At 40.9% G+C, this 14,254-nt stretch overlaps 1 protein-coding gene across 2 annotated transcripts in view; it reads right to left on the bottom strand.

Annotated features, from left to right (window-relative positions):
- The window catches only part of Smpx (small muscle protein X-linked), a 57,639-nt gene that overhangs the window by 19,462 nt on the left and 23,923 nt on the right, over positions 1-14,254 (bottom strand). The window contains exons 4-5 of one of the 2 annotated variants that reach the window (XM_042670178.1): positions 13,610-13,758; positions 9,049-9,330 (exon numbers count right to left, since the gene is read on the bottom strand). In XM_042670178.1, coding sequence (XP_042526112.1) covers positions 13,624-13,758 — 135 coding nt within the window. In that variant the 3' untranslated portion in view covers positions 9,049-9,330; positions 13,610-13,623. Of the gene's footprint in view, positions 1-9,048; positions 9,331-13,609; positions 13,759-14,254 lie in introns of those variants that run through there. The other variant, XM_042670177.1, reaches the window with a different exon arrangement.

Raw genomic sequence — 14,254 nt, 5'->3', positions numbered from 1 at the left:
TCTGGTAGATAATTAGAGCTTGAAATCTCACAGGGACTTTTCAGCCCAGGATCTCATCGAACCATGATTCTCACATCTCAGCCTCCTGAGTAGCTAGGCTTACAGGTGTGAGCCACCGGCGCCCAGCTGTTTTCTCATTTTAAGAAGAAGAAACTGAAACCAAGGGATTATGTAAATCATAGAATAGCAAAACAGGCCTGCAGCCCCTACTCTGCCACATTTCTTTCAGTAGAATACCTGTTTGCCAACACCCTTTCTGGACTCTTCCTTTGTCACCTCCATCCTGCTCTAACCCTTATGTGCAAATGTACCTTCTCACCTCCTCACCTAACTTAGTGGATGATGTCTTATCATCTACCTCGAATGTAGTTGTGATTGGCAAAGTGAGTACACTTAAGAAATGAGCAGATCCATTCTAGACCTTTTACGTTGTTTGGGTGCAGTGTGAAGTAAAAGAATTCAGCCAAACTAAGTTGAATTGGAACAATGGTTGTGCAAACAGTCAGGAATGAAGAAACCTGTTTGATAAGTTTTCAGGACCTGATTGTTGTCTCTGGAACTAAAAGGCAGCTGTGGTTCCTATCATTTGGATCCAGAACTTGGCGTGAGACTAGAGTTAGGCAAGAAAATATGTATTCTTTGTTAAGGATTCAGTTGTGCCTACCTCTCTGGCTGTTTTTCTAGCTGTCCAGAGGAATTGGTGTGAGCAGCCTTTGTGCCACCTGCCTGGACAAAAGAGATTCCAATCTGTTAGCTACTTCATCAAAATTTCTCCCAGCGAGAAGCCAATTGACTCACTCACCTGAGATTACACCAGCCACCACCCCACCATCTGCATAAAGCCCTAAACCAGAGGGTGTGGAATGATCAGTTCATGGGCAAGGAAGAGAGGCGAGGGAGCCCAAGGTGAATATGCATGTCTTGATTTGCTCCTCGTGATACTTTCTCAAATGCCACAGCATGTGCAGGAAGTTGAAACGAGCAGCCTTGTCACGATGCAGCCCAGCCTGATTAGACAGCCTGGAATTCACTTCCCCAGTGTTCTGCGTGGGCTGCATACAGCGTGAGAGGGAAGGAGAGAAAAGACTTCATGACACAGAGATTGCTGCACCATAAACGACACAGACACGCCTGACAAAGCCCTGGCTCATCCTGGAAGCAAAGGCGGGCTCAGCAGATGCCTAGCCTTCCTCCGCTGCAGTTGTGTTAGGCGGGGCATGCACAACCCATGGTATCCTTCCAGGGCTCTCATCAGTACTGTTCCCATGTCCTCTGCTTTCCTCACTCCTCCCTTCTTTCCATCTCTTTGCCCTTTCTTCCATCTCTCTCTTCCTTTCATGCATCCTCTGATACTGGTGAGCATTAACCTTTCCTTTTTTTCCCCCAAGACTTTTAAAGAGAGCAAATTCTTTGTGCTGCCATGCAGTGTGTTAACCCATTAAACTTTGAACTGAGCTGGGTGCTCTGACTCCTATTTGATTTCTCCATGCCTGACATCCTCAGGTAAATGTTTCTTTGGCTCCTTTATGCTTAATCAAAAGCTGATCAGATGAATGAGTGAATAAACAAGCAGGCAGTCAAACAAAGAAATAAATAAGCCAGCATGGGAAAGTTGGGTTTGGGTGTGGCTGTTGTGGAGGTGCCGGCCTCTGGGCTCTCTTCAGCTTTTGCTTGTTTTACTCTGACTCATCATGATGAAAAATTTGTAAGCACTCACACTAAATGGACATTTTTGAAGAATACAGTGGGCGTTAGTGATGAAAAAGATGGACTGTGGCGTATGACAGATGTTGGTATGTCATTCTTCCACCACTCCCTCCCCCATCACTTCCAAGCTGGGTGACCTGGGTCAACTTGTATAAACTCTCTTTGCCTTCATCCCCCCACAAACTAACTGGGCACCATGGTATTGTGCTCCATGTACAAAAAGTAAATGAAAGACTTTAGATGGAACACAAGATGCTCTGTCAAACAGGCATAACATAAGCATATAATCAATATTGATGCTCATGGCAACAATAAAAATGACATCAGTATTGGTGCTGATAATTATACGTGTGTGTGTGTGCGCGCGCGCACACTGGGGTTTAAACTCAGGTCTCATGCTCTCTCAATGTTTTCACTCAAGGCTGGTGCTGTCATTTGAGCCACACCCTCTACTTCTGGAGTTTTAATGGTTAATTGGAGGTAAGAATCTTATGGATTTGTCTGTCTGGGCTGACTTCAAACCTCAATCCTCAGATCTCAGTGATCTGAATAGCTAGGATTTAGGCATGAGCACCAACACCCAGTTCTAAACATTAATGCTTGAAAATATTTGGTGAGCAGCCAAGATAACCTACTGCTTTCTGATATAATTGAGACAAACATATCCTAAAGAAAGTACTTGGGTTTGAGTCTATATCCCTTAGAGACATTAATTTACTTATTATTTTAAAAACAAAATTGTGGTTGAGTCCTTTATTCTTAAGTCTCTAGTTACTATAAAGCAAATAGGTATCAGGCTGTTAATTGTTGTATTTTTTGTTATCATCTTAATGTCTGTAAAATGAACTGCATAGATTGCTTGGAGAGTAAAGTTTCCAGCAAGCTGAACCAGATGTTAAAACTTCAAGCACACATGCCAATATCAGTATTACTTATTCTTGGCACCACTGATATCTGGGGGCTAGCTCATTCTCTTTTGTAGGAGGCTGTTCTAGGCGTGGTGGGATATTTAACAGCATCCTTGCCTTCTCCACCATATGACAGTAGCAATTTTACCCCTTACCACACTTGTGACAATCTAAACTTTCTCCAGACATAGTCAAATGTCCCTTGTGAGGCAAAAATCCATGTATATTCCCATGTATTGAACGAAGAGCCATTGAGTGAAGAAAACCATTCCATTATCTGGGGAGCAGGGCACATGATGGTTATAACTGGTCCCTTGGCCCATAGAAATTTACATGCCAGTGTACATAAATCTGCAGAATTGGGTCCTGAGTCACCTCTGCCTTCCATCAGGCTGGCCAGAGCTGGTGTATTCTCTGGTCGCATCTACTCCCTAAAAGATCTCTCACCAAATCTAACAACCTCCTGAGAATCCACATCCCAGACCCTCTATCTCTCACCAAATCTAACAACCTCCTGAGAATCCACATCCCAGACCCTCGATCTCTCACCAAATCTAACAACCTCCTGAGAATCCACATCCCACACCCTCTATCTCTCACCAAATCTAACAACCTCCTGAGAATCCACATCCCAGACCCTCTATCTCTCACCAAATCTAACAACCTCCTGAGAATCCACACCCCAGACCCTCGATCTCTCACCAAATCTAACAACCTCCTGAGAATCCACATCCCAGACCCTCGATCTCTCACCAAATCTAACAACCTCCTGAGAATCCACATCCCAGACCCTCGATCTCTCACCAAATCTAACAACCTCCTGAGAATCCACATCCCACACCCTCTATCGATCTCTCACCAAATCTAACAACCTCCTGAGAATCCACATCCCAGACCCTCTATCTCTCACCAAATCTAACAACCTCCTGAGAATCCACATCCCACACCCTCTATCTCTCACCAAATCTAACAACCTCCTGAGAATCCACATCCCAGACCCTCGATCTCTCACCAAATCTAACAACCTCCTGAGAATCCACATCCCAGACCCTCAATCTCTCACCAAATCTAACAACCTCCTGAGAATCCACATCCCAGACCCTCTATCGATCTCTCACCAAATCTAACAACCTCCTGAGAATCCACATCCCAGACCCTCTATCTCTCACCAAATCTAACAACCTCCTGAGAATCCACATCCCAGACCCTCTATCTCTCACCAAATCTAACAACCTCCTGAGAATCCACATCCCAGACCCTCTATCTCTCACCAAATCTAACAACCTCCTGAGAATCCACATCCCAGACCCTCGATCTCTCACCAAATCTAACAACCTCCTGAGAATCCACATCCCACACCCTCTATCGATCTCTCACCAAATCTAACAACCTCCTGAGAATCCACATCCCAGACCCTCGATCTCTCACCAAATCTAACAACCTCCTGAGAATCCACATCCCAGACCCTCTATCGATCTCTCACCAAATCTAACAACCTCCTGAGAATCCACATCCCAGACCCTCTATCTATCTCTCACCAAATCTAACAACCTCCTGAGACTCCACATCCCAGACCCTCTATCTATCTCTCACCAAATCTAACAACCTCCTGAGAATCCACATCCCACACCCTCTATCTCTCACCAAATCTAACAACCTCCTGAGAATCCACATCCCAGACCCTCTATCTCTCACCAAATCTAACAACCTCCTGAGAATCCACATCCCAGACCCTCGATCTCTCACCAAATCTAACAACCTCCTGAGAATCCACATCCCAGACCCTCGATCTCTCACCAAATCTAACAACCTCCTGAGAATCCACATCCCAGACCCTCTATCGATCTCTCACCAAATCTAACAACCTCCTGAGAATCCACATCCCAGACCCTCGATCTCTCACCAAATCTAACAACCTCCTGAGAATTCACATCCCAGACCCTCTATCTCTCACCAAATCTAACAACCTCCTGAGAATCCACATCCCAGACCCTCTACAGCTATGTTTTGACAGAAATGATGCAGGTTACTTCTGTGTATTTGCTGTGGAGAGACCTTAAAGCAATAGTGACAACTCAAAGCCTCTTTGTGATCACTCTGAAGAGCACTTTACACCTGCACAGGCTGTTACCAGGGCCTAGATCAAGTGTTTTGCCAGGGAAGAAAACAAATGAATGAAATCTTAATGTAGTTCAGAAGCAAATGCAGAAGTTGTCTGTCTTCCAACCGAGTGAGGAGCAAGAAAAACAGTATCACAAATGAAAAGAAATACGGCTTCAATAGAGAGTGAAAAATCTCAGCCTCCAACCATTTCCTTCTGAGAAAGTAAATAGAGCTTGTGTAATTGGGTCAAAGCAGAGAACATGTCGAAATTGAGGACAAAAAAATTTCCAGTAATCCACAGAGAAGACATTGGGAGAAGCTCTTTGATTTTGGTTTTCTTTTTAGGTCTAGTTGTATATCAATCAGTAAGTCAGTCCTAGGTCATTAGCAGAGGAAAAGGGTTATGAAGTCATGATAAATCAGAGACTATGAAAAATCAATCATCCTAGTGCTAAAGGCTTTAAAGCAACATGAAAAGCATTCTTGATAAAATGTATAGTGGACAAGGCAAGATACAAACTGTATAATCTGGGCACTGGTAGCTCACACCTGTAATCCTAGTTACTCAGGAGGATGAGACCTGAAGATCACAGTTCAAAGCCAGCCTGAGCAGAAAAGTCCATGAGACTCTTACCTCCAATTAGCTGGAAATTGAACTGTGGCTAAATGTTGTAGAGTGCTACCCTTGAGCACAAAATCTCAGAGGCAGTGCCCAGGCCTTGAATTCAAGCCCTAGGACTGGCATCAAAAAAATAAAAGAAAAGAAAAAATTATACAAATATTGTAAATGGTGCTATGTCAGAAAAAAAATAGTTTAAGGAGAACTGGTCCCATGAACTCAGTCATTACTCATCCTATGTGTTGTACTTAGATATACTTTTGTAGCAACATCTTAATCCTTCAAAACTGCCCTATGTATTTCTACTTTTAGTGAAATGAGAAAACAGGGACATAGAACTCAAAGTTGTAAATATAGAGAGAAATTAGATCAAATTGCCCTGTTGTTAACATCCTGTTCCTATTGTATCCCATGTGTAAATGCAGAGGAAAAGACTGGAAGGGGATATATCAGAATGAGTATTACACTAAGATGAGGATCTTCTGGGTAACTATTTTTATTATTTTCCGGTTTCTGTTACATTGTTATCATTTCCTTTCTTGTACAAATAAATTGTTACTATGCATTACCATTTGACAGAGATGATATTTCCATTCACTAACAAATTTAATCTAAAGTTTACAGTGAGGTGATATAAAGGCATGTTCCCCAAATATAGAGCTGCTAATATTGATTGAGGGGTCAGTTGGTTATTAATTCGCAATCTTATTTTTTAAATATTTCTACATATAAGCATTCTAAGTGCTACTTTCCATTCCATAAGTTTCAATATATTTTTCTCATTAATCTCCAAGTATTTTCTAATTTCCCTGGTGATTTTTCTTGTTGACTCATTAGTTTGAATGTGTTGTTGGAGTCCATCGCATTGTGAATTTCCAAACTTCCTTCTGTTATTTATTCATAATTTCATTCTGTTGTGGTCAGAGTACAGATTTTTGTATGTTTTCAATCCTTATAAATGTACTGACACTTTTTCTCTGTCCCAAAATGTGGTGTGTCCTGCACAATAAATATTCCTTGTGCACTTGAGAAGGACTTGGACTCTGTTGTTGCTGGGCTTAGTGTTCTATAAGTATTTATTAGGTATGTTTGATTTATCATGTTGTTCAAATCTTCTGTTTCCTTGTTGATCTTCTGTCTAGTTGTTCTAGACAATACCAAAGGTGGGATATTGAAATCCTCAGTCATTATTGTTAGAATGTCTATTTCTCCCTTCAATTCTAACAGGTTTTGCTTCATGTATTTTGGGGATCTGTTGTTGAATGCCAAACGCACTTCTTACCAAGTATCTGGGTCTATCAGTTGGTCCTCTTGCCAACACTCAAAATTAGTCCTTGAATCAGCAAGAAGGATAGCGGTGCATAATGGTTAACATTTAACAGCAATGAGAACCTTCTGTTCTCCTCTGTCAGAGATGACTCTGGGTGACTGCTTGGCAAATATATCTTATCTTAAATATTCTTCGAAAAATAAAGCCAAGAAGTGCTTGAAAATTAAATTTCCTTCTGGTCTTACACATTTTTCTCCTCTTTTGAGAAAAGGAGCCAAACTTGAAATTTTTCCCTAATTGTCAGAGGAATATAAAATCAAAAACATCAATGAGCTAAAAGTCAAATTTCTGAAGCCACTGTCAGTTATTATCAACAAGGTTTGTTAAGGAAGATAGCCTTGATTTTAAGTGATAACCTCTCAAGAATACAAGGATTTGGAAGATTTACATTTCTAGGGGACACCATACTGGCTATAGTCGGGCTACCAGTAGCATCCTACATACATGCCTGTGTGCCTAGCATGTACCAGTATATACACAAAATATAAAGAAAATATATCGAGAAGCTGTAAGCAGGAAGACCAATATATTACAATTTACTAAATATTGTGATAGCATAAATAGAAGATACTATATGAGTAGGAGAGTACTATTGTACACCGAATGTTTGAGTGTCCCTCAATTCATATGTTCAAGTCCTAGACCCCAATGTGATGGTGTTAGGAAGTAATTGGATTTAGACAAGATCATGAGGGTGGGGCCCCATAGTAGAATTAGTACCCTTTTACCTAGAGGAAGACACACCAAAGCATCTTCCTTCTACCATGTAAAGACACAGAGAGAAGAGAGCTGTCTGAATGCAGAAATAGGGCCCTCTCCAGCTCATGCCCACACTGGCATCTTCATCTTTAACTTTCAGCCTCAAGAACTGTGAGAAACAAATGTCTTGTTTAATCCCCCCTCCCCTAGTCTATGGTATTCTTTTAGTTTGTTTCTTTCTTCTTTTTTGTGCTGGTCCTGGGGCTTGAACTCAGAGCCTGGACACTTGTTCCTGAGCTTTTGAGCTCAAGGCTAGTGTTCTATCACTTGAACCCCAAGTCCACTTGTAGATTTTTTTGGTGGGTAATTGGAGGGAAGAATCTCATGGACTTTTCTGCCCACGTTTGCTACAAACTACAATCCTTAGATCTCAGTCTTCTGAGTGGCTAGGATTACAGGCTTGAGTCATTGGTGTCCAGCTCCTCAGTTCTTTTTTTTATTAATATATTTTTTATTGTAAAGATACTATAGAGAGGGGTCACCGTTACATGAGCAAGGTAATGAGCATTGTTACCCCCTCCTTTGTTTTTCCCCTACCACCCCTTCCCTCCCCACCTCCCGAACTCCCCCCTCCCTCCTCAGTTCTTAATAGCCAATTAAAATACATTCTACTGGTTGCCACTCTTACACATGACCAAAAGCTACAGAGTTACCAAGTCACTAATGTTTGCCCTTTTTTGCCAGCCCTGACTCTTGAAGTCAGGGACTGTATGCTGTCCCCAAGATTTTATGCTCTAGGCTAGTACTCTACCACTTGAGCCACAGATCCATTTCTGGCTCCCTTTTGGGGGGGCTTAATTGGAGATAAGAGTCTCACAGACTTTCCTGCCCATGCTGACTTCAAACCACAATCCTCAAATCTCAGCCTCCTGAGTAACTAGGATTATAGGTATGAGCTACTGGCACCTGGCAAAGTTTGTAGTTTTTACTTAAATGAATTATCTGTTAATGGATAAGTGAATGAAAAAAATAAGACATATACACAAAATGGAATAGCACTCAGGCATAAAAACAATGAAATTGTGACACTTGTAACAAAATGAATGGAAGTAAAGGACTTTATGTTAAGTAAAATCACCCAGGCACAGAAGGAGAAATAACATATGTTCTCACTCATATGTGGAAACTAAAAATTAATTTCAGCCACACATTGTGGTGTAGACCAGTAATCCAAGGAGGCAGAGGCAGGTAAACTGTAAACTGTAGGTTAACCTGGGCTATATAGCAAATTATACCTCATGGAAATAGAGTGGAATAGTGGTCACTAGAGATTAAAGGGGAGAGGGAGAATGGAAGGAAATTGGGTAACAGATAGCAAAGGAAGTTATAGGAATACTGAGTTTGGGTATTTGTATAGCACAGTAGATTGACTATAGTTCGCAACAATTTATTATATACTTATAAAGAAGTAAGAGTTTGAAGTTTTCAAATATAAAGAAGTGATAAACATGTAAGAAGAGGGAAATGCTAATTATCCTGATTTCATCATCACATATTGTATGTATATATAGATATCGAATTACCACTCTGTGCCCCATAAATGTGTACAATATTATGAGACAATTTAAACAATGACAAACAATAAAAATATTTTACATTTCTCGAGGACCCTAGTTTAGTTATGTGCGAAGTTTGCCTGCCACAGGATTCATGAGAAGGCTGCAAGTTCCAACACCAAGGAAATGAATTCCTGCAACTTCAGAATAAAGGTTTCTTTCTAGAACTTCATCAGTCACAGGGCTTTCAGTGGCTTCTATCTTGCTGTTCATTTGCATAGTTGTAGAATTATTTCTAGGTTTTTACCTGTTAAACATTTCTTTTTCTTGTAATTGTTGCATTGTTACCATTTTAACACTTATTTTTGTTCCTCTCCAATGCTTTGTTATCACTGAGCTCTTTCACCACTGGAAAAAGAGAAGAGACAGTGTAGGCAAGTTGTGGGGTCTTATTGTCTTCCACCAGAAAAGTTTAAGGTTTATTACATTCGCCTAGAAGAATGATTAGGTCTCAACAGGCTGCTCTATTAATGATGTCCTTCAGGCATCACGTATCCAGTGGCTGTAAGGGGGCCTCTGTTTTAACCATTCCCTTCCCACTGCCCCTAGGCAGCACAAGTTCCTCCTCTCCTAAGTCACAATAACATTGACTTGTTAGTCAGGAAGAGCTGTGGGATATGAGCTGCTATTTCATTACTGCCTTTTGAAGTATTTTAACTTCACAGCAAGACATGGGGAATTCTGAGGGCCAAGGCTAAGTTTTATAGCTATATTTTTTAGTACAAAAAAGAAGAAAATGAGCTGGGTGCCAGTGGCTCATGCCTATAATCCTAGCTACTCAGTAGGCTGAGATCTGAGGATAGTAGTTCAAAGCCAGCCCAGCAGGAAAGTCCATAAGACTCTCATCTCCAATAAACAACTAGAAAACCGGAAGTGGCGCTGTGGCTCAAGCGGTAGAGCACTAGCCTTGAGCTGAAGAACTGAGAGACAGTGCCCAGGCCCAGAGTTCAAGTCCCATGACTGACCAAAAAAATACCCAAGGAATAGAAACTGGTTATAAGGGTCCTTTACTCAGTACCCGTAGCCCATTGATAGGAGGCAGAAGTGGACACAATATCTGTTTGGACACCAGCATTTTTAGAAATTCTCCAGGTTCCCCAGACTATGTCCACGATGCCTGTGCTGGCATCCCCTATAACTCTAAAGAAATGCTCTAGTGGTGGCTCACAGCGTGGACCTGAGATCCTTGACATTGCAGCAAACGATGAGAGGATTAGGAGACATCTGCTTTTTTGGACTGTGCTGTTGATTCTCTAGTTACCCATAGGACCACCTTTCATTATCATCCCACAGAATCCCCAGAGTTAGATGGCCAAACAATGTACTTTCTCTACCCATGCCAGTTTCAGCCTGGTTTGTAAATCCATCTGAGATGCTCCTTTGTCTCTTGGATGTAGTACATACTATCTCCTTGTTGTCTGGACTCATTCTTTATTGGTTCCAAGTCCTAAGTACTTTTCCACAAACTATGATTCCTGATCCCTAACAAGCTAGTTATTGACCTTTATGACCCCTATGCTATAATGTTTTCATAGATTTCCATGAACAGTGCTAATCATGACATAGACCATGAAAAGAATCTGAAATATCACTTAAAAGGAGGCACTGACATTGGCTGAAGGAGAGGCTGCCCTGTCTTAACATGTCTCAAGTATTGTAATAAGTATGTGACCTCTGAGCCTTGAGTCCCATAGATTTCAGTGTTTGAAACTGTGGATGTCATGGACATAGTCATTCAGTTTTTAAGCCAGTGATCTGTTTGATCAAGTCGTTGAACAGTAATGGGTAACAATGAATGACAACAAAAAATGTTGGCTCTAGGAAGAAATTGGTAATCCAAGCAAGGGGTTAATGATGGCTTGTGTAACATGTTTGTTGCTTGAGTTCAACTAAATCAATCAATGGTAAGCACCAGTCTCCATCTATGAGTGCAAACCATACCCAGGAAAGTTTCAAAATCTCCTATTTGCAGGCCAGATGATTCCAAAGCAAACAAACACACTACCTCTTTTCCAGAAATAGAAAACATCCATTGGCTTAGAGATAAAGATAATACTCATTTGGAATTCAGATCAATTATCCTGACAACTTAGATTTTCACATTCCACGTAAAAATAAGGATAAATAAGCCTCTCTGGGTGGTTTTTGCATTAGAATTTGTTCAGAAGAAAACATTCATTAAAAGTCATCTCTGAGAGAATGAAGTAACAGAAATGTATTCTGAGTATTCCTTTTCAATATTTTATCAAGTTGGAGTTATTCCTTGTTCCATGTAACTAAAAATTCAAGGCTCCTAAATCAACTACACAGCTCAGTAACATTTCAAGATCCTCTCCGAGCTCATTTTCAAATAGCATTCCTTTGAATCTTCAAAATCAAATTCTTTTGAAACTGGAACGGGGGTTAAATTTAGGTCAGCATGGATTTCATAAAAGCAAAATCCTTTCAAGTCTGCATTAAAAATTCATATGTCTAACTGAATGGCTTTGGTTGGGTGATAATAATAACTATTATCAAAAGTTAATTTCCCTTTTCTGCTCTTTCCCATAAGAAAGTTCTTCAGCTTCATCCCAGATGTATTGGAAGGTTTCATCTCAGTTTGGAAACACAAACAAGACTGAGTATGACACGTAGTCATCGGTATATTCCATTCAGTCATAAAGGATGACAAATGTGTGCAGTCGTGTGTTGGGTCAGTTCTCATTCACATCATTTTGTCCTCATCCTGGTTCCTGGGGTTCAATCTGACGGCATGGAATCCATTGTTTTATTCTTATTCCTTTGTTCTCTTACGTAATTGTGCTAAAACACCAGGTACTGTTCTTTTACTTTAACTCAAAACCACTCCTCTCTTTCTCTAGACTATAAAATAATCTTTTATGCCAAACTAATTTGCAAATATCCTAGTAGGTCTGCACAAGCATGACCCAGATAACATGGTGATAACACCATGTTTCGCAGGGCATTCTGGGTGTCACTTTATCTTGAGGAAAGACAGAGCAGGGGGCCACAGGGGGCCCACTGCTTGTGTTTGCCATCTGGTGTCAGAAGTTTCTCTCCAATGACATCGGTGTTTGTAACCCAGCTACAAGGTGTCGGAAAGAACGGAGTTGAAGCAGTGTAACCAGTAGTTATGCTGCTTTGAAGTAGGAGGCATGTGGAACAAGGGCAATAATTGGGCACCATGAGGCTTAGAAGAGATCACTGCTACGCTACTATTCACATAGTATCTGGCACATAGAATGTGGCTCATAAATATTTCTAGTGTTCAGCCATCGCAGATATGCAACAAATATTGGCCAAATAAATGCTAAATGGCCAAGTGGGCAAATGAATGAATGAATAAGCAACCAGAATAAAGCCTGTTTTATGGTCCCTGTTCTAGGTTCCTCTCCCCTATACTTTTCTCCTTGAGAAATGGAGTATATTGTGCATGATGGAGTTTAGTAATGTTGAATAAAGAGTACATTTGCTCCTGAGCAAGAGGAAAAAGAGTAATGGTTTGCTTTAATTCCATAGTCTTCCTGTTGGCAGAATTTATCCATTGGCAAGATAAGAGGGCAGAAGGAGCCCTCACTAGGAGACATTACAGGGAATACCAATTAAAATGGAAACAAAACGTCATGTCAAAGCAGTGTAGACAGTTGTGAATCTACCTGTGCCCCATCCACACCCGCATGTATACGGCAGAAAGCCTCTCAATCTGCCTTACACATACCTGAGCCCCTTTATTCAGGGCCTGAGTTTCTGTACGTTCCCCCTTTCAAACCTGCTTAGCTCCTTGCTTCTCTGATTCTCTAGCTGGCAGGGGTATGGTACCTTTTTGTTCCTGCCCTGATCAAGCTGTTGAAGGGCTGAAATGTCATTTGGCAAATGATGAGACAGACATGTGAGCTTCTTATGGCTGCCGTGGGCTTATCTGCCTGTACTGCTCATTTTGTATAGCCCACAAATGATGCTGTAAGTAACTGAATGGCCCTTGACAGAAGAAAGGTTTCCTACCCCCAGACTAAAGGAATTGTTTTTTCTTTGGTCTATGCAGAATCTGGGTAAGGACACTGAAATATGCAATGCTCCCTGGAACCCTTTCCTAATTATCTTCCTTCTCCTAAATTCATCCTTCTCCAGCTCAGAAGGATGATCAGAAAGGGGACAGCAGACAAGTAGCCACAATAGATATCTGACTGCGCCAGGCACCTGTGGCTCACAACTTTAATCCTAGCTACTCAAGAGGCTGAGATCTGAGGTTCATGGCTCAAAGCCAGCTAGGTAGGAAAGTCCCTAAGAGATTCTTATCTCCAATTAACCATGGGTGGAAAAAAAATGAAGTGGCACTGTGGCTCAAAGTGGAAGGACATTAGCCTTGAGCGAAAAAGCTCAGGAACAGCGCCCAGGCCCTGAGTTCAAGCCCCACAACCAACAACAACAAAAACAACAACAACAAAAGAGATCTGACTAATGATGGAGTAAGTCCCAAAGCTTGGCTTTTCCAGAAAACTGTAGAAATGCTGGTCTAAATTGAATACTTAATAAGAAATTCTGGAATTCCAGGTTCCTCCTGTGAAAGGCTTCTTCACACCATTATGTAGTGGCATTATTCAAACAAAGAGACTAGATTTTTACTCACCTGTTTTCTTCCAACTACTGTTCAGCTTTGGGGACATATTTCAGTTCACTTTTAATATTCTGGATCTCCGATAGGTTGACTGCAGGTCCTGGAAGTTTCTTTGCTCCCGGAATTGGCTTCTTTTCCTCATCCGAGGTAGAAGGAGCTCCCTGAGGAGAAAGGAGAAGAAAGTCAATTCACCAAAAAAAAAAAAGACATTTGATCTCTCTGGCTCATGGGATGAACCAGAAAAAATTAAAGCAAAAATAATATTAGCATATGATTCTAGAAGTAACTTTCCCTTGTTTTGCTGGTGTTGGGACCACCTTAGAGTTTCAATACAATTGACTGAAGTTTATACAGGAATGTAAAAGAAAGTTAGAAGAAAAATAAAATAAGTCATCCACATGACAGAAAATACTAGAATACTGTTTAACATCTGGTAACTAATAAATATTACCAACAATTCAAAGGATTTGTGTTTCCAAGAAAAGCATCTTACAAGACTAAATTGAATTCGGTATCATACAGTCATAATATGCCTAACAGCATAAATCTGTGTAACATTGGTGAACAGTTGGCTCTGACAATTTGTGCCGCCCATGACATCTTTATGAAATATAAACAGGATGAAAGGACAAAAGGAAAACATCCTTGAACATAGAC

This window comes from Dipodomys spectabilis, unplaced genomic scaffold (genome assembly GCF_019054845.1).
Source record: "Dipodomys spectabilis isolate Male_0828 unplaced genomic scaffold, ASM1905484v1 ptg000526l, whole genome shotgun sequence".
In the NCBI taxonomy this organism is placed as follows: Eukaryota; Metazoa; Chordata; class Mammalia; order Rodentia; family Heteromyidae; genus Dipodomys; species Dipodomys spectabilis.
The sequence above is the reverse complement of the archived record's forward strand: the minus strand, read 5'-3'. Positions and strand labels throughout refer to the sequence as shown.